This window comes from Parasteatoda tepidariorum, chromosome 9 (genome assembly GCF_982258835.1).
Source record: "Parasteatoda tepidariorum strain Cologne lab strain chromosome 9, Ptep-v5.0, whole genome shotgun sequence".
NCBI lineage: Eukaryota > Metazoa > Arthropoda > Arachnida > Araneae > Theridiidae > Parasteatoda > Parasteatoda tepidariorum.
In genome coordinates, this window is record NC_141763.1 from 105,216,288 (window position 1) to 105,235,746 (window position 19,459).

Here is a 19,459-nt window from a genome sequence, read left to right on the forward strand (position 1 = left end):
GTTAGATTTGCATTATGAAATCTAGTATTAGACTGAGAGAAAAAAGCTTTGTAGTATAAGAGTCGTGAGAGGTGTCAAATGCAAATTTTTCTCAAATAATTATATTCAAGGAAACTGAATTGAATTTTTCTAGCCAAGTCTAAAATAAAAACAAATTTAAAGAAAAATCAAAGAAGGTACCAAAATTGTGAAACCAATGTTCGGTTAGAGAAGTGAGCAACTTCGTTTAAATGTAAGCATTAATCATTTGAAAAAAATTTATTAACCTAAAAATTTCTTAAAACTTCTTAATAGAATTGTTAGTTATTGAGTTTTTTTAAATTATATATCTATATCTATATCTATATCTATCTATCTATATATATATATATATATATATATATATATATATATATATATATATATATATATATATATATATATATATATATATATATATATATATATATATATATATATATATATATATATATATATATATATATATATATATATATATATATATATATATATATATATATATATATATATATATCACAGGATCTTTTCAATAGCATTCCCCTTTCTATACTAAAAGATGTCCTTTTGAATTATTACTATGATTTCAAAAGTATCCGTTGTTGCGATTTTGATTATTGGGAAATTTTGATTAATTTTTGTCTTTTTCGTAATTATCTTTACAATGGAAAGGATATTTTGTCTTCAAATTGATGGAATAACACAAGGATCTAATTATTCATCTCTTTGTTTTCAAATTGATGGAATACCCTAAGGATCTAATTATTCATCTCTCTTAGCTAATTTATTTTTGCATTATTATGAAACAAATTATACTCTTAGTATTAAATTTGTTTTTAGATACATTGATGACTTAATAATCTTTAATTTCCAAGATTATACTATTTTATTAAATGATATTTACCCTGAGGAATTAATCTTGCTTCGTAATCATGATGATAATATTAATTTCAATTTTTTGGATTTGGGTATTATAAAAGTTGAAAATATCTGCTTTGTTGATTTATATGATAAAAGAAATGATTTAATATTAATAAGCTAATTGCTTGGAATTCTAATGTTTCTAGGAGCATCTATTTGAATACCACTTTTAATGAAATGAACAGATTTAAAAGAATTTGTAGTATTATTTATTTATCCAAAAAAAAATCGATAAACTCTTTCAAAATTTGATAAAAAAACAATGGATACCCTACTAAAATAATAAAATTTTATATAAAATCCTTGTATTAATCGTATGTTTTTGTGGATATATTTACTAGACATTTTCCTTGCTAATTTATATAATTTCCCATGTGCAAATCCATTTCGGGTAAATCCGTTGCCAAAACTATTTACTTAATAATCTCCTTGTTAATTTGTATAATTTTTCCATGTCCAATCCATTTCGGGCAAATCCGTGGCTAAGACTATCAACTAAAAAAATTTTTTTTTGTTAATTTTTATAATATTTCCATGTGCAAATCCATTTTGAGCAAATCCGTGGGTAAAATTATTTACTAAGAATTTATTTATTAATTTTTACAATTTTTCCATGTGCAAATCCATTTTGGGCCAATCCGTGGCTAAAATTATCTACTAAAATAATTTTTCTTTGTTAATTATTGTAATCTTTCCATGTGCAGATCCATATCTGGCAAATCCGTGGGTAAAATTATTTACTAAAAATTTCTGTATTAATTTTTTCATGTGCAAATCCATTTCGGGCAAATCCATGACTAAAATTACTTGCAAAACATGCAATTTATGTTTCTCTTTTCTATTTTATATTTTTTCTTAAATAAATATTTATTTTCTAATATTATTTATGGTCAACTACTTAAATTATCCAGTATAATATTACCTCGAGCACATCCATTTCGTGCCCGTCCTTGGTAACTAACAAATCAATGCACAGCATAGCAAATCCCTTTAGCAATGCAGTAAGAACGGCACTTTAAAATCCTATAGTTACACTCAATTTGCGCTTTTGTTTTCATATTTTGCAATCTGGCAATCTTGTTGCGAAAATATTTTTAAATCATTCTTGAAAAATTTCCCGTTCATGTGATTTCACTACTCGCTTTATAGCTTTTGTTTTGTTTTATACTGTTTTACGTGTCTGTTTTTACGTGTTATTTTTACTTATTGTGTTCTATTTTATTTGTTGTAATTTTTGTAAAAAATTTTTTTGAGTGCTCCTTACACTATTGTATTAATATATTTTGTTTCGGCTATATTGATTCAATATCAGAAAGCACTTTTTTTTGCGGATATAATCGTGTGGGCTGATGAAAAAATTATGTCTTTTATTTTCTGTTTTTTTTAAAAAATTTCATCCTTTTTTCTCTTTTTTTTAAAATCAGTTGTTTGTTATTTTTTCATTATTATTCCCCCCCCCCTTTGCATATATCTATAATTTTCCTTTGTTTTATCTTCATTTTGAACTTGATCTATCTGTTAAAGATCTATTTTTTAAAGAGTTATAGAGCCCACAAAACTTAAAGTTTAATTTGCTTCGTTGCTTTTCGTCAATTTGTTTCGTTAATAGTTTAAAAAAGTTTAGTTTAAAAAATATGTGATTTGTTTGCGTGATTTATTAGGTCGAGTAATAAATTGGCTGCCTTAAATTGACTTATTTACTCTAAATAGAGAGAAACAATTTGTAATGTAAATAATTTATACAATTCTTTTTTCTTTCATAAGCAATGTTACACTTAGTGTTCAGGATATTTTTTTCATTAAGCTAATAAATATTCTTAAGGAATGTTAAAAAGTATTCATTCGACTGTATTTAATTCCCCTTTTATCACTGATGTTTATTTTATCTACTGGATCAACAGACATCTTTTGAAGAAATGAAACACTTCTGTAAAATAAAGTTTCGTGTTTTTAAAAATTCTGCAATATGCTGATATGAAAAAATTTTCTTATGTGTAAATTTAATCTCATATAAGAGAAAAAGATTCGGTTTATGAAGATAATTTTGTCGCTGTTGTGGATAATTAATTGAAGTAGAAGAAATTTTGTTGATTATGGCAGAAATTTATATTATGGAAGGCAATACTAAGACTTGACTGCTTCACTGAGTTTGTATACGAACATACAATTACAGACCGTATATGTTGAAAATGAAATAAATCGTAGGCGATGAAAATAGAATATTAATCAGAATAAAGCTTTTATTTCGTAAATTAATAATAAAATGCTGATATCTCAAGAAACCAAAAAACAGTTTAATTGAAATAATAAATATTGGATAATGTTAGTAGAAACAGGCCATGTGATCCCCCAATGGATCAAAAGCCAATTCAAATATGAGTATCGACAGTAGAGATTTATTAAAGGTGCGAAAAAGTCAAACCAATTCAGATAATTTTAATATTTAAATAATTTTCTGTAGGTCAAAAAGATAAAGTAAAGTAATTATTGTCGTTCACGAAAAAAAAGTTAAAAAATGGATGCTCAGTTGTCGTGACATTGAATAATAATGATACCTGCATTGAAATAAAAACCATTGTATTTAATGGGAACTTTCTCTCTTTATAAAATTGAATTAAACTTAAATTTATTTGTGGGGTTACGAATAATTACATATTTAGTAAATAAAAAAATATGGTATACCTGTAGTGGAATGACTTGGTGCTTTTCTTTTTTGAGCATATGGGATTAGAATTCGCAAATTTTAAATGCAATTTTCTATCAACATCACGTTTTTTTTTTTTACACAAATATAATGAATAATTTAATTTTTCGTTTAAAATTTGAGAGTCTGCCTATTATAAATGCATTTTCTAATTAACTTTAGAATTTTTAATAACAATTACATATTTATTTTGATTTCAGGATAAGATAAAATCCGAAATGTAACTCTAAGAATACATTTTGATTTATCTATAATATAGCATCCATCACAGCACTATTAAACACTGCGTTCTACAAAGAAATACTAGTTAAATATATTGTCCTTCAGAGCTAATTGCAATGAGTCCGAATAAAATTATCATTCCAATAACAGGCAGCAAAACTTATATGGGTAAGGAAGGAATAATGAACTCTAGGATCAGTAGGAGGTGTTCCCATGAAGATTAAAATATTCTCTCATTTCCCTTCCAATAAAAAACAAATCAAAGACTGTAAACATTCACTTCTTAGACCATTGTACCACTTTCACATTTATAATTTTATAAGTCATAGATCGCTTAGAACTACATTTGAAATATTTTATGAATAAAATACTATTTTTTGGTCATACTGAAAATTCATTGTTTTCGCAAAGTGTGCAATTAATACGATTAAAGAAGCCGGTTCCCGAATTTGTATTACTTGATCCCTAAATTGTACTACCCTAAAAATAATAACTATTTATGATTGAGTGAATAAGTAGACCTTGTTTAACCCAAAACAATGTGTTTAATAGCATAATAAGAAATGTAATTTCTAGATTTTAGAGTTATTACAAACATAGTAACAATATTATAAGCATATAAAATGTAAAGTAAACTATGTGACGTGCTATTTAGCTCAAGTGAAACTTTTATTTGTGCTACTGTTTAAGACTGCATCTTTTTAAGATCAATAACCAATTTTCTTTTTTAGATTTTAGAAATGGGGAAGTTGAAGCCTTTATCATAGATAGTACTTAACCAGATCGGTCTATCAACTGATACTGGTATAGATAGGTCTTATTAACCAATAATTACTCGATCATTACTTGACTAACCAGAAGGCTCGTCACTTAGATGTTTTTAATAATTTTTTCCTTCCTTGGAAAAAGGAAAATAAGTCTCCACATAAACTTATGAAATTCATTGAATTTACTGAAATAATTGAAATGGTTTCCTTTTTCTCCGATGCATTCGCGCATGGATAAAGATTCCCTGTTGTTAAAGTCGATTTCTCTAAGGATTGACGCATCAGAATAGTTAAATCTGTTTAAACACTGTTCTTAATTGTCTTATCTCACTGTTCTTAAACTTCACTCACGGGATGAAAAATTTGGGTGGAAAATAATTCATTAACAGTTCTTTCCGGCAGTTTGGATGAAGTACAGTTTTAATGGCTTGAAATCCAACCTGTTCAGTAGTTAAAGTTGATACGTTGCTTCTAAATCGTATCGGTATAATTTTACCTCAGTATTTAGGAATGTACACAGGGTACGATTTATGCTACCACCCAATTTTTTAAATGAAGTGCTATTCTAAGCCCATTTTCTAGCAAGGAAACAAGTAGAAAATAACAGAACAAGATTCTCGACAACTATACGATGTATTAAATAATCTGTACAATACTTTAGTTCCACCAAATCCTTATGCAGGATGTTCAAAAATTATATTGAAAACTCGTAAAACTGATTTACTTAAATAAAAACGCAACGCACGTACACTGCGATTTGATTCTTCTGCGTAGATCTTCATGTAAAAAAAAAGGTTCGTGCGTTCTCTACGCAATGTTTCTTGAGAAATCAGAAGTGATTCGATTTAGGCAACTCTTCTCTGTGCAATGAAAAGTTTGACAGCAGAAAGATACTTCATCGATACCCTAATGTTGGGTAAAAAATTTTTGTTTCATGTCATTTAGGAGAATTTCATGGTTCAGCATATAACAAACTTGCAAGTCTCATGTAACTGTTCTTAAATTTTGCTGTTCGATTTTCTTTAAGTAACAAAATTATTAACACTAAAGCATATTATAAATGTAACACACATCAATAAGCGTCAAAATTTGTCAGTGTTTGAGAATGGCTGTCTATGAGTTAACTCAGTTCCTCTGTCGAAGTTTCTGACACATATTCCATCCACCATTTTGCATTCTTGTTTTGGGGAAACTTTTTCAGAATTCCAAGACTGTAACTCAGCTGATGCGAAAATTAAAAACATGATCGCAAAAAATATATAAATAAGAACAGTTGTATATAGAACTTTACTCCAATTTGCCATGGTTGCCTGAAAGAAATTTAAAGGCTTTTAAATTAATTATGTTACATATATTCCTTCTGCAATTTATGCTGTGCATGTAAAGAAGTCAAAAACATTTAGATAAAAAGTTACAAGTTAATATTTTTGTGATACAAAAAATGATATTACATTTTATAGATCAAAATATTCAAAAGGATTTAAAATGTTCAAAAAACCAATTTATATTAAAATGATTCCTAAAGAAATACAAACGAATTCTACCTTGAGAAACAAACTTGTCTGTTGATTATTTTATTCTCTCCTCTGCTCTAATCGATTTCAAAGCTCTTATAATTTTCTTTAAGCTTAAACAAAATATGTTCCATGCAGAGTTTGCACTTATTTAAAAAGGAAAACTTTGTTGTACTAACTGGGTGTATATGCTCTTTACTCTCTGCAGACGTTATTTATTGGCAGATCATATTTAATATATTAGAGTCGTATATTCCATTCTAAAAAAGGGTATCATAAAGCGCGAATTTTTTTTGAAATCTTAATAAATAAATGAAATGTAAATTCAAGGTTAAAAAAGAAATTTAATAACAACTGTTTTATTTATATAATATTGTAACATAACTTGCTACGCCTTCCTGTGAAGTCGGTGACTGAGTGGTAAAGCATCGGAATATGAAGCCAATGGTTGGGAGATCAAATCCTGCTCCATTGCAAGTTGACTAAAAGCTGATTTTGGATGAAAAATACATTATAAATCCTTTTTATTTTTTCGTTAATATTCATGTTGTCAACTATTCAATTTCTAGAATTTTTGGATTTTGGAATACTGTGTTTGAGAAAATTCGACGCTTGTATGTAGGCTCAAATAGCATTGCGTTCAGTTGAATAAAATCTTAAATTGAAATTAACACTCTTTCTGTTCTTTTTCCTTTAGTAATCCCACACTTATCTACGTGACAGTTTGATGGAGACACCGAGTATCGATAGGTATCAAGAACAACGGAAAAGCTACGCAGAAGCAAACGGCTTCAAGAACTACCTCCTGAGTTTGGAATTTTGCCGAATCCAAGTAGAAGTCCTGGAAATATTCCTGAGGATTAACAGCCCCACACTGCTACAGTACAATCTTGATATGATATACCTCAATTCCCTAGGAATGCGTGCATCTTTTTCCGAGTAAACCAACAAGATTCTAGCAGGTGGCTTAATGACTTTCAACCGATTGACACCGATAATCACTGGGATGAACAAACGTGCTTGCTGAACGTAATTTTCTATCCGGCCGAAACACGCAGACAATGGTTCAATAACGATGAGGACACATATACAAATTGGACCATATTGGACCGAAAATTCCTGAAAAATACCTTTTATCGTCAGCAAGCAGAGATATTCTTGCTCGCCCGTTTACAGCATACATCACTCGTGTTCAAAAATGGCTGAATCTTACATCCAAGATGTGCTATCTCTGTTCAAAAAGGCTAATCCCTCTATGACTGAAACGAAAAGGTGGCACATCTCATGAAAACTACTGCGATAGATATGTATCAGATCCTGTTAGTACACGATTATTCAACAGTCGAAGCATTGCCGACAAATTGAAAATCTTCGACGATCGCGGATCGACCGATTAAGATTCCAGAGAGTTTCCTCAACTTCGGCCGAAATGGACACTAATGACATTCATTCACTGTTACGTGACATTGTAGGGGAAGAGTTTCAAAAATATTTTGCGAAAAGTAAAATTTATCAAGATAAGGAACCAGAACATTTTTTAGACGGTCCAAGAGGAAGTAATGTAGACACTCGCATCACTTACGAGGCATAGAAAACAAATTACTGCTCATTTACAATCAGTCCCAGTTAGTTCTCATTCAAACCGTAGAGCCGGAAACAAAACCAGTCCACAACATAAGACAGCTTTGTGGAGAACTGTCACTAACGTACCAATTTTTTACCATTATGGACGTCCCGAACTTATGCTGAGATACTGTAGGGAACAACGACAGGTATGTACTAAAGCAAGAAATTCTAGGATGGCGAGTTCTCGTAGTTTCTCTCTCTATACTATATAAATAGATAGACTCGCTATACAGTTTAAACGACAGCCACGCACAATCCAGCCCCGATTTCAGAAGCAGTCTGATATGTCCCCGCAACCAGTTTAATCACCGACAATCTGCATTAACTATACGCGTATCTAGTCATTCTGTACGGTGACCTCACGAGAAAAACTAACTTGGGAGACGAAGTGAGGCCGCAATTGCTGAAAATTCTCTGTAGTATACAACAATCAAGTTTAAAAAGAACATTTCTTATGTTATAGCAAATGGACAACACGGGAGGGCTCTTGTCCATTTAGGTTGCGATTATTCTGTCATATTTGAGGAATTACGCACGCAGTTAAATGCACCCACGTTTTCTGAGATGGGACCAATATTGAAAACTACATGTGAAAAGACTGTGACCACCTCAGGAGTGTTTTGAAATTAAATTTATATGGAGCTGCAGAACTATTTGAATTCTCGGTGTTTCCGAATCGTAGCCACCAAATGATACGTGGATTGAACTTTTTCCGTGCCTCAGGTGCCTTCGTAAAATTGTGGCAATGAAGAACTCCAACTTGCATAGATTGTTCCAGATAATATTTCATCAAACGATCTGATCGCTCCTTATTTTCAGCAACAGGTTATGCTGTTTAACCACAGTTAATCAAATATGTGCTTTGAATCGAGTTATTCGAGAAGCAGATCAAGCTGTGATTATCGGAAACGAAATTCTCAGATGTAAAAGGCAGTTATGTATACCAGCTTCAATTATCTTTTTCGAATATAGCTGTTGTAAAGCATGCGGTAAAGAATCGCTCTCGTGTAACTCAGATAGTGCCAAAAAGAAGAAAAATAGGCAGCTTGACAACAATAATGAATGACGTGCTTAGTTATATCACTGATAAAGACCAACGAAGTTCTAGAGAGCACAAATCCAGAAAAATGATTAACTCTTGAAGACTATGAGGAATTTCAGACCATGAACTGACCATTTGAATACTGTGAGTTACTCAATGTTCTAGAAGAATTTTGGGAAATTTTTGACTTAAATAGAAAAACAAAGATATCGAGAGTCAATAATGTAAAGTGCAAAATAGGCACAAATATCTCAATCAAACAGAGACCTTATGGAACATCAGTCGCTGAGGGAAGTGTGATTAATGAAGTACAAAGAATGCTAAAAGAAGGCGTCCTACAACCATTAAGCAATCCGTGGTCATCCCCAGTGGTTCTTGTGAAGAAGAAAAAATGGTGAATGGCGTTTTTGTGTCGACAACAGAAAGTTGAATAAAGTAACCAGAAAAGATGTCTTCCCTCTGACACGTATCGATGATGCTTTGAACTGTGTTGACGGTGCAAGATTCTTCTCCATGATGGATTTAAAATCAATTTACTGGCAAATAGATGTTGATGAGAAGGACATGAGCTGTTGATGAATTTAAAATATTATTGTTTTTGGATTGTGTAACGCCCCAGTAACTTCCGAAAAAAAGATGAATACAGTTCTGTGAGGTTTTAAGAAGAATATCTCTTTACTATCTAGATGACGCCATAGTATATGCCCCGAATTTCTAAGAACATCAAGTAGCGTTGGGGAAGGTTTTAACGTGCACTTCAAAAAAAACAACTCTTAACTCTAATAAATACGCATTCGGCCGGGAGAAATGGACGATATTGGAGCATTTAATTGATCAACATTCGATCTACCCTGATCCAGAAAAGATAGCCGCCATAACCAAGTTTCCATTATCAGAAATATTGCGAACGTCCAAAATTTTCTATGCCTATACTTTTATCATGGAAGATTGACACAATGGATTTTGGAATAAATTGTAGGAATATGACATCAACATTGTCTAGAAAAGCGTATGTAAATATTCTGACCCGGATTCCCTTTCTAGAAAGCCTCTTAAAGAAGCAGTGGCCAAAATTGGCAACAACGATGAAATTTTATTCCTTGCAGCCATTACATACTATGGAAAAGAGCAGTTTAAGGAAAAGTAGTTAAAGAACATTAAAATTCTCACGAATGGCAAGAAATACCAAAATTACAGGATGAGAAATATCATACTGTACAAGAGGAACTATGATCAGGAGGGCGATCAATGACTTTTAGTGGTGCCAAAATAGCTCCACCTTTATATTCTAAGGAGTCTTCATGATGCCCCAACCACCGGTCATTTTGGAATTTGCCATAACATATGCTAGAATTAGGAGGAAATATTGTTGACCAGGTTTGTAAGAGACAGTCGATATATGTCTCCTTCGATTGCCACCAGGACAACTACAGCCAATAAAGCCTCCTGGTGGACCATTTGCTAAAGTCATAACAGACCTACTTTGACATTTTGTAGTTACCTGAAAAAAACAACAGCGGCATTGCGCCGGCTATCTTACGAGGTTCACCATCACGAAAGCAATGAAAACTTCTGAATCTAATGAAACTGCAAAATTTATGGTTGAAGAAATAATACTGAAGAAAAGGGTATGGCCCTGGAAGAAATGATAAGTGATTAAAGACGTTCTTTCCTGACTAATATTGTAAAAAAGTCAATGAACTGTGCCAGAAATCTCATTTTTAGACGACTGCCTATCATACTTAAGCTAAAGAATTGATAGAGAGATTTAATAAAACATTAGCAGGCATGCTGTCCAAGTATACTTACGTTGACCAGAGGAATTGGGATACCATTTTGCTTTTTGTGACATTCGCTTACAATTCGGCGAAACAAGATACCACTGGATTCAGCACCCCTCTTTCTTGTTCAAGGCAGAGAAACACGGACTCCTCTCTGCACAATTTCTCATCATGAGAAAAGGAACCAATATGCAGCACCACATCACGAGGGCTGAGGAAGCTAGACAACTTGAAAAGCTCCATATACTTGAATGCTCAAGTGACAGATAAACGACATCAACCAGTCTCCTACAATATCAGAGATATGAAGAAGTTGGGCTCTCCGTGAAGCTTTTAAGATACTACTTCGGGTCGGAAGTTCGAAATATGACACGCATAACTTATGAAGTGGAAAGCATTGAAAGTCAAAGAAGGAGACGAAATCTTGAGGCTAAAACCATATTGTGATCAAGAGGAGCAGTTGGATGACAGAAGAGGAGAGAAAAGTTCCAGGAGATCAATTACAAGAAACCAAACAAGATCTTAAGAGGAAAAATTAAACAAAACTTCTGTGAAATCGGTAAGACGAAGAAAGAAAATTATATACTTCAACACTATATACTACTACATTCTATGCTACTACTACATTATATAAAAAATTTGCATGCTTTCAGATTCACATAAATTGCTTAACATAGTGCATTAAGTCACTTTAACATTCCTTTTAAAACTTTCGAATAAAATGAATGCTTCTCAAACAGGAGATTTTACATACTCTTTTCTGTTGATTTCACTTTGTTTTTAATCAGTATGCAAAATTTTATTGTAAAGATGTGAAACGTGCATTAATAGTTGTTTTTTTCTGATTAAACAATGCAAAAAAAATTCCTGTAAGTAAAAAAAAAACTTTACACGTCGTATCTAAGTTTTTTCTTAAAAGAAAATTAATTTTCAATAAATATTAAATATTTTACTTACACCACTCTCCAAGAAAACTCCAACAACCATGGGTGATATAAAGCCAGTCAAGCAGGATATTGTGTTCGCAATACCGTATAAAGTTCCTGAAAATAGAAATATAGGCGCATATTTTTATTTCAAACTAAAGCTTTATATTTTGGAAGCACAAATGTCCGCTTAAAAAAATAGACTTAACCTTAGTATTTGAAGAAAAGAATGAATATATCTCGATATAAGCTCATTGTATGTGCTTAAGATAGTACTTCAAAATGAGCCTTTCCGAAAACTTATATAACTTGAAATGCCTGTTAAAAAAATAGACATAGATCAAAGTTGCATCCTTAGGAAATTCTCATTGCTTGAAATGCTTATTTAAAAAATGAAATTAGACCGAAAAGAGTATTTAAGAAAATAGGTAAAATGCCTATTGAGATACCTAACTTGAAATACATAAATCAAAATGCACTTGAAACAAACCAGGTGCCGCACAAACTGAACATATTGATTAGTAAACGGTTTAACTCAAATTTTTAATACATATTTGTTATATACCTATTATAAAGATCTTTAGTTTCTGTTTTTCCAAATATTAGTTAAGCAGCTTAGTTTTTTTTAAGTACCATGAATAATCATTATTTGCTCGATGGTTCTTTTAAAATTTAATGGTCGTAACAGTAGTTGAAGAAACTAAATTAAATGCTATATTCATTTTCTAATAATACTTGTCCATGTTATCACACATTTTGAGCTATGTCCAATTTTTAACAGAGGGTTCAAAACGCCCTCGTTCTTTCTCATTCATAATTCTTTCTTCTAGCAGCTCGATATTTGTCCTAAAAAAAAATTAGTTTCTTAATAATTGTTCTAAACTTATGAATGACTGTTTTGTTAATCGTGCCAAGTGAACGATTGCCTGGATTTGAAAAACAATAAATTATACTTAGGAATCGGTGACCTAATAAGAAGAAATAAATGTGAAATGATTTTACTCTCTAACGATGCATAACTTTATGTCATCGTAACAGTTCAAATGGGAAACAGATTTTCTTTCCATTGAATTAATTTTCTTGTATTGTATTTGGAATTGCATTTATTGAATGAGTATTTTTAAAATTTTCACTACAAATGTTCAAATTTATAAGTTCATATCTTACATTTTCCAATTTCTCCTCTTTTCCTTCTTTATTCTTGTTACACTTGACAGCAACTCAAGCACGAGTTTATGAAATGAAGATCTCGAGAAGGATAAATAAATTTTACATTGCAATGAATAAATCGTCATTATTCAAAGTAAAAATAGGGGAAAAATTCGCAAAAAAGTACTTGAAATTAAAAATTTTTTTCAAAGAAATGGGAAAACTCAAAGTTCAAAAATAGAAATGGCCCTCTCGGCACGTCAAATTTCAAGTCTGTAACTGGATTTTCGCTGTCATCAGAGCAGCTATAAGCTTATTATACAAATATATATAATAAATTTATCTATTAATCGCGGCATATTTTGCTACCACTTTAACAGTTAATGGTTATCTAACTTATTTTCAATCTTTCCGTCCTACTCCCAATACGTTTTTCTATACTCAGTCGTTATTTGAAGTATCAAAGTCTTACGCAACAAAACAAAATGCAACGTCAAAGTGAACACCCATATCAGGGATCTCGATGTTTAAATTTAGAGTGATACATTTTACGCTTCTCTCTACTTCTCATTATGAACTATTTTCTTAAAACATGTATTTTAAGTATCTATATTTTTAGAATCGCTCATTGAAGCACGCATACTGTATAATGTCCCCAAAAAAAATCTTTCTGAATTTTAAAAAGTCAAATGAATATTATTGATTTTAATAAAATTTCTTGAACCACAAAACATTAAAAATAAGTCAAAATTTCTACCCACCACTAAGTATAAAAAATTCGAAACTTTATCTAAAAAGCAGTTTTGCCTTTTATATCCCTTGGTAAGACCGTTAAAGTATTCAAAAATTGAATAAATTTTTGCAAGAATTTTTTTATTTTCTTACCATTTTATAAAACTTTTTTATGAAAGTAGAGTAGTTACCAAACGTCAGGAAGATACTAACCAATTTGCATCGTGAAGCTAGAGCCAAGACTATACTGAAACTTAAGAGTAAAGCTGCAACTGTTTAAAAATAAATGCGTATCAGATTCTTTGTTACACTTCGAGCAGGAAGTGGACATTATCAAACTATGTCAGAGATACATTATCAAACAATTTTAAATAATTACTCCTGGTTATATTTTGAAGGATTATTTTAATTACTTCAAAATATAACTAGTCATCTCCGGTTTCTCAGTATAGGGAAATAAATACTTATAGTTGAAGCTAAGCTTCGCTTTTTTCCCTATTTTTTTCCACTTCTGAACTTACCTGAAAAATTCGGACTCATATCAACGTGAGTAACATTGTATCCTGAAAAAATGCAGCCATCAAATGCCATCCCTATTGAAAAAAGAGCCACTATAAGTTCGGGACGGCAACCAGATTGTGTGACCGCGAGTAAGCAAATAGCTGGCCCAACCATACCTGGAATTTATAAATTCGAGTTAGTCGACAAATAAAAAATGTTATAAGTTTTTGAAATTCAGAATAATTTTTTTCTTCAAAGAAATAGTTTATCTATCACAAAATACAATTAAGTCGTCAACATTTTTATTATGCAGATAGGCCGTAATTAACACTTTAATGGTTGATATTTAATTTACTCAACGGTTAATATAAATGAGCCTATGAAATGAATTTTTGAACTAATTGTAGTTTTTCAGAAATGAATGTTATGGGAAATGTTTGTACAAAACAAAACCAAAAAGAAAAAAAAAAAACGTGAGCATTTATTTTTACAGGGAAAATGAAAATAAAAATTCGAGTGGAAACGGGACAGGATGGAAATCGAACAGCACAAAATAAAAGCGCGGAAAATGTGTCTGATTGTTCTGGTAGATTTCTTTACAGTTGACTTCTCTATAGATAGTTTTCCGTTCTTATAAAAATGCTTGCAAGGAAGATTTTGAAAAGAAGTTTTAGAAGGAAACTTTAAAATGTTGAGCAATCTGAACAATAAAGAAAAGCTATATTATTGGTTATAATTTAATCATTAATAAAATTTGCTATATTTCGAACCAAGTAAGGGGAAAGTTTGACTAAGCCAGCTTTTTTTTAAACAATTTCACCAATTAAGTTACTTAGATTTTCATTTGAATGATAAATTATCCCTTTAACTCCAAATATAAAAATTAATTACTTTATGAAAATAATAGAACTTGTTTGTGTTAGAAAGTGCTGTAAAACGGTATAATCTAGCAATAGTAGAGTGGATGTGAGGGGCCATTTTAGCCCTCGATCCTAAAATTCCTTAAAACTAGCACATTCGAGAGTTTGAGTAACTCCTGTGCTGAATTGTCAGTGATTTTAAATCGGTGGGTGTCTTTTTTTCGCTTCTCATTTTGGAATTGTATTTAAATTTTTGCAGCACTTTTTTTTCGTATGTTTTTAATTTCACGCATGTCACATTTACATACCCTCCAACTGCTACGGAATTTCCGTAGTTTCAGAAATCTTCTTTTCAGACGGTAGCAAAATTAATGTCTTAATATTTAAAAAAAAAATAATTTTAGCATAACTTGTCCACTATTACTTATAAAAGTGCAGGCCATATGGCTAGATTCTTAAGTTCTGATAAAAGTTTTATGAGAGATCCATTTGCTTTAAAAATTTCTACTTTAGTTCGCTACCACTAGAAAGAATTATTTTCAAAATCCTCATAAGTTGGAGGGTATGCATTTAGTTCCCCGTATTATTATGTAATTTAATTTCATTTTTCTAAATTTTTTTATACTGACAGATTATTATTGTGAATGAATTTTTTATCTTTAAAGTGTTTTTATAAATGATACTTTTAAGTATATTAAATTTTAAAAAATGCTTTATTATAAATTATTCTATTGGTTTTCTCTTCATATAAAGAGCTTTGTCTTCTTCAAAATGGTCTGGTAATTTTTAATTCTCAGTAAATATTATGATTATTTAGTGCAATCACGACATAACGCGACCTCAACTAATGACTTCCGTGTTTTCCTTTTGAACGACTTTAAATCGAACATTGATTATATTTTTATTTGTAATTTGAAATAAAAAGAAACGCGTATTTTTTATGTTAATAATAAATATAATAATTAATTTTTTACCAATACTGTTGAATAACTTTCTGATGAATGTGATGGAAATTTTTTCAGATTTCCTTAGTCTATCTGCCGCAGCAGATGCGATCCAAGATGATAGACATTGAAGTATGAAAGGTATAGCCGATAGAAATCCGTTCTGAAAGAAATTGGCTGAAATAAATTCCTGAAGAATTTGGATCAAAATCCGGATTAGTCCATTTTTTACGAGGTACAAAAAATAACTTTTGTTCTTATGATTCATTTCGCATTTTATATGAAATTTCATATTATTTTCGAGGTATTCACCAATTTTTTAATTCTTAAGTTAAATCTCAACTTTTTGCTGTCATGTTGCATAAATTTGATAAGAAGAAAAAAAAAATCTCATTTTTAAATTATACAAATTATAATTAGCGTGATACATGTAATTTCATACTTTATAATGTAGTTAAATCAAATTTGAACGGATGAAATATAATTTCTAGTTTTATTAATTACATAAAAAAACTAAACTCAACTCAGTGGCACGACAGCTCATAGAGGCCCAACCCATCTCAGTTTTCTTGACCTTGGGCTCTGGGGTGCAGGAGCAGACGTTCCGGTTAGGTGCTCAGCTGAAAGCGAGAACCCCAGTGTTTAGTTCCCAAGCATGCTTGGTACTCATTTATCGATCCACTGAAGGGATGAAAGGCTGAGTTAACCTTGCCCGGCCCGAGGATGGAACCTGGGCCTGTGGCACGGGAGGGCGAACCACTCAGCCACCAGGCGTCTCATTAATTACATACTGTTTGAAAAATAATTTATTAATAATTAATAAATCTATTTGAAGTGAATTCATAATGAAAGAAGACGAGATTTAAAATAACTTATATAATAAAATACTTTAAAATAACTTACGTTTTCTTTCTTTTTATCGTCACATTTTGTTGTCAGGTGCTGAGTATTTCTATTAAACTTTGACCCAAAATGAACTTAGTGATAAACATTCAAAGCTTGATTAAATATTTAAGATAAAACTACTTAGAAAACTGCTAGAAGCCTTTAAGATATTTAATGAGCTTTTTTCATAAGTTACCAAATGCGATTCATGACAAAATTATGAAAAAAAAAATTTTCAAATGTTATCCTCGCAGGCGTGATATGAAAAAATTAGTTTAAATGCTCATTTCTTGGGCAATTTCTAATGAATGTTTTCTAGTTTTATAATGATAGTTTTGCCGGCCAGGTGGCAGAGCGGTTAGCGTGCCTGAGTGCGAAGCCAATGTCTGTGGGTTCGAATCCTGCTCTGGGGATGGATGTTTCTCTCCCTCTATTGTGTGAATGTGCCCCCCCCCTATGAACGGGTATAGTTCGTTCACCAGGAGTTGACACTTGGCTCCACCTACTCAGACGCAGAGTTCATTTCAGCGCGGGAGTCAGAAGAGAAACATCTTCGTGCTTGAAATTGAGACAAACCTTAATTTGCGCCAAACACAAACAGTGAATTCTTTTTCAGTCACATACTTCGCTTTATCATCTGCTATTATACCTATTGTTACTCTAGCTAATTAAATATAGTTTAAATTTAAAAACTGCTGCTCTCCCAGCAAAATGTCTCATAAAGGACAAACTATTCACTCAAAAGAAAGAAATATCATAAAAAATGGAGCAAAATACCATCAAATTTATGAAATATTTATTGTTAAAAACTGCACATAAAGTTAGCGAAATAAATATTTTTGCCAAACGATCGCCAAATAGCAACATTGTTCAGGATTGCTCACAACCTTCTCCCAAAAATAGCGAAATAGAATCGTCGCATACCACGTGATGTAGGCGGGGCCAAGTGCCAACTCCTGGTGAACGAGCTATATCTGTGGTAATGTGGCTCTGGTAGTATCGCTCGCCTTCGTTACTATGGTTCACAGGTGCAAACTGGGTAACGTTAAATGAGCATCTACCGAGGTGAAGAACGAATGTTCAGTACTACCTGCCATTAGAAAAAAAAATAATGATATTTCTTATTGCTTAAAAACTGCTACAAAAATTTTGTTTAGTTTAATTATATATTTATAAGTATAGTAAAAAAATGTAGGGCAAAAAAAAAAGTTTTTTTTTTAAAAGTGTCTATAAATGTTTCAGCCAGATTTCAGTTTTTGCATAAGTAATCGATTCCTTGAGAAATTTCTAGAAATGTGTCTCATCCGTTATAGTTGTAAGTATAAGTAGGTAGATTTTAAAAAACATATGAAATTTATTTCTCACGAAAGCAATGAAGTACAGAAATACCAAGCGAGTGAGCAGTCATAAACAGGAACGCTAAACGTACATGCTTATAACTTCAGAATGAAAAAATTTTCACGCATAGACTAAGAAAAACTGAAACAAATTGATAAGTCAGATAGTAATGAAAAGTAAAAAGCCATCAATCCATATATTGGCACTCTTAATTTTTAGAGCTTTATTTTAAAACGAATAACAGTTTTTCAATTACGTCAGAAGCAAGTGAGCTGTCGTAAGCTTGAAAAGGGAAATAATATTAAATATGCCTGAGCCCGCTTTAAGCGAACAATCAACGAAGAGATCTTCATCGATTTACGCGCATTCAATATTAATTTAGAACTTTTCACGTAAGAAAATTGTTTTTCTCTGCTTTTGTAATAATTTGCTAACAATTCCTTTTCCTAATAATGATTAAAATTTAAAAAATTCTTCAATGTACAAGCAAATTATTGTTTTAATAATGTTATTCAGGTTTAATAATATGTGTACGTTTGCAACTAAGCTACATTTTAGTTTTAATGATGCTGTATATCTACATTTCATCCATGAAGACCAGGCAGTTATGTTTTTTTTTTTCATTTTATAGTTAGTAGTTTCAATTTATGTAAAAAATGGTATGTATTGTACCACCAAACACCAAAACAATATTGTATGTATAAAATCGTAAAACGTATAAACTGAATGAATAAATTAAGGATTTGACATTGAAAGAACTTCTTTTTTAAAAAAAGTGTCAGCATGAACACAAAAGTTGACTAAAATACCCTATCATCCAATGAGCGAACGAAGCAATTTATAGGGTACCGCGGTTGGCGCAGAGTTGTAATATTCAACTACGCCCAAAAATTGTCAAAAGCGTTACGTTTCTAATTTTATAGTATTGTTTAACTGAGTAGAAAAGTGTAGTTGTACCTCTAAAATATTACTTTTATTGCTGACACGGTGGTGCTAACTTAGTTGCTAACTTTTTTTATTGTTTTTTATCTTTTTTTCAATGTTTTTTTAATAATATAATGTAATAGTCAATACAATGACCAATAGGTAAACGCAAATTACTATTTGCTTCATAAGTCTGTTACTAATGAAGATTTTTTCAATTCTCCAAGTGCAGTGCTCCAAAAAAAAACCCGACCACTTTAAATAATTTTTGATCTAATGATCGTTTTCTTCACGTTCTAGGACAATCTTAATGGTTTAAGTGGGTGACCCTAAATATGCGAATTAATAAGTGCAGACGATACTTTTAATTACATAACATTTTTTCAATGGATTCTAATTTTTGACCCCTAAAAGATAGGGGGTAGCAGCAGTATGGGAAATAGGGTCTACATAGTTTGGTCATGAAAGCGATCGAAATTTGTTCACCTTAACGTTAATTTTAGTTTTTGTGTATTTTCGTAAGCTTTTTAGGCAAACTGAAAAGTTTTTGCATACAATTATAAAATTCGTTTATCAAAAGTTTATTATTTTTTTTTAATTTATTA

General features: G+C 31.1%; 1 protein-coding gene across 3 annotated transcripts in view; it reads right to left on the reverse strand.

Annotated features, from left to right (window-relative positions):
- Positions 1-4,390: 4,390 nt before the first annotated feature.
- The window catches only part of LOC107447802 (sialin), a 109,757-nt gene continuing 94,688 nt past the window's right edge, over positions 4,391-19,459 (reverse strand). For all 3 annotated transcript variants that reach the window (XM_071186307.1, XM_071186306.1, XM_016062828.5), the window contains 4 exons: positions 15,738-15,870; positions 13,924-14,079; positions 11,553-11,638; positions 4,391-5,942 (listed from right to left, as the gene is read on the reverse strand). In XM_071186307.1, the coding sequence (XP_071042408.1) occupies positions 5,715-5,942; positions 11,553-11,638; positions 13,924-14,079; positions 15,738-15,870 (603 nt within the window). In that variant the 3' untranslated portion in view covers positions 4,391-5,714. The remainder of the gene's footprint in view (positions 5,943-11,552; positions 11,639-13,923; positions 14,080-15,737; positions 15,871-19,459) is intronic.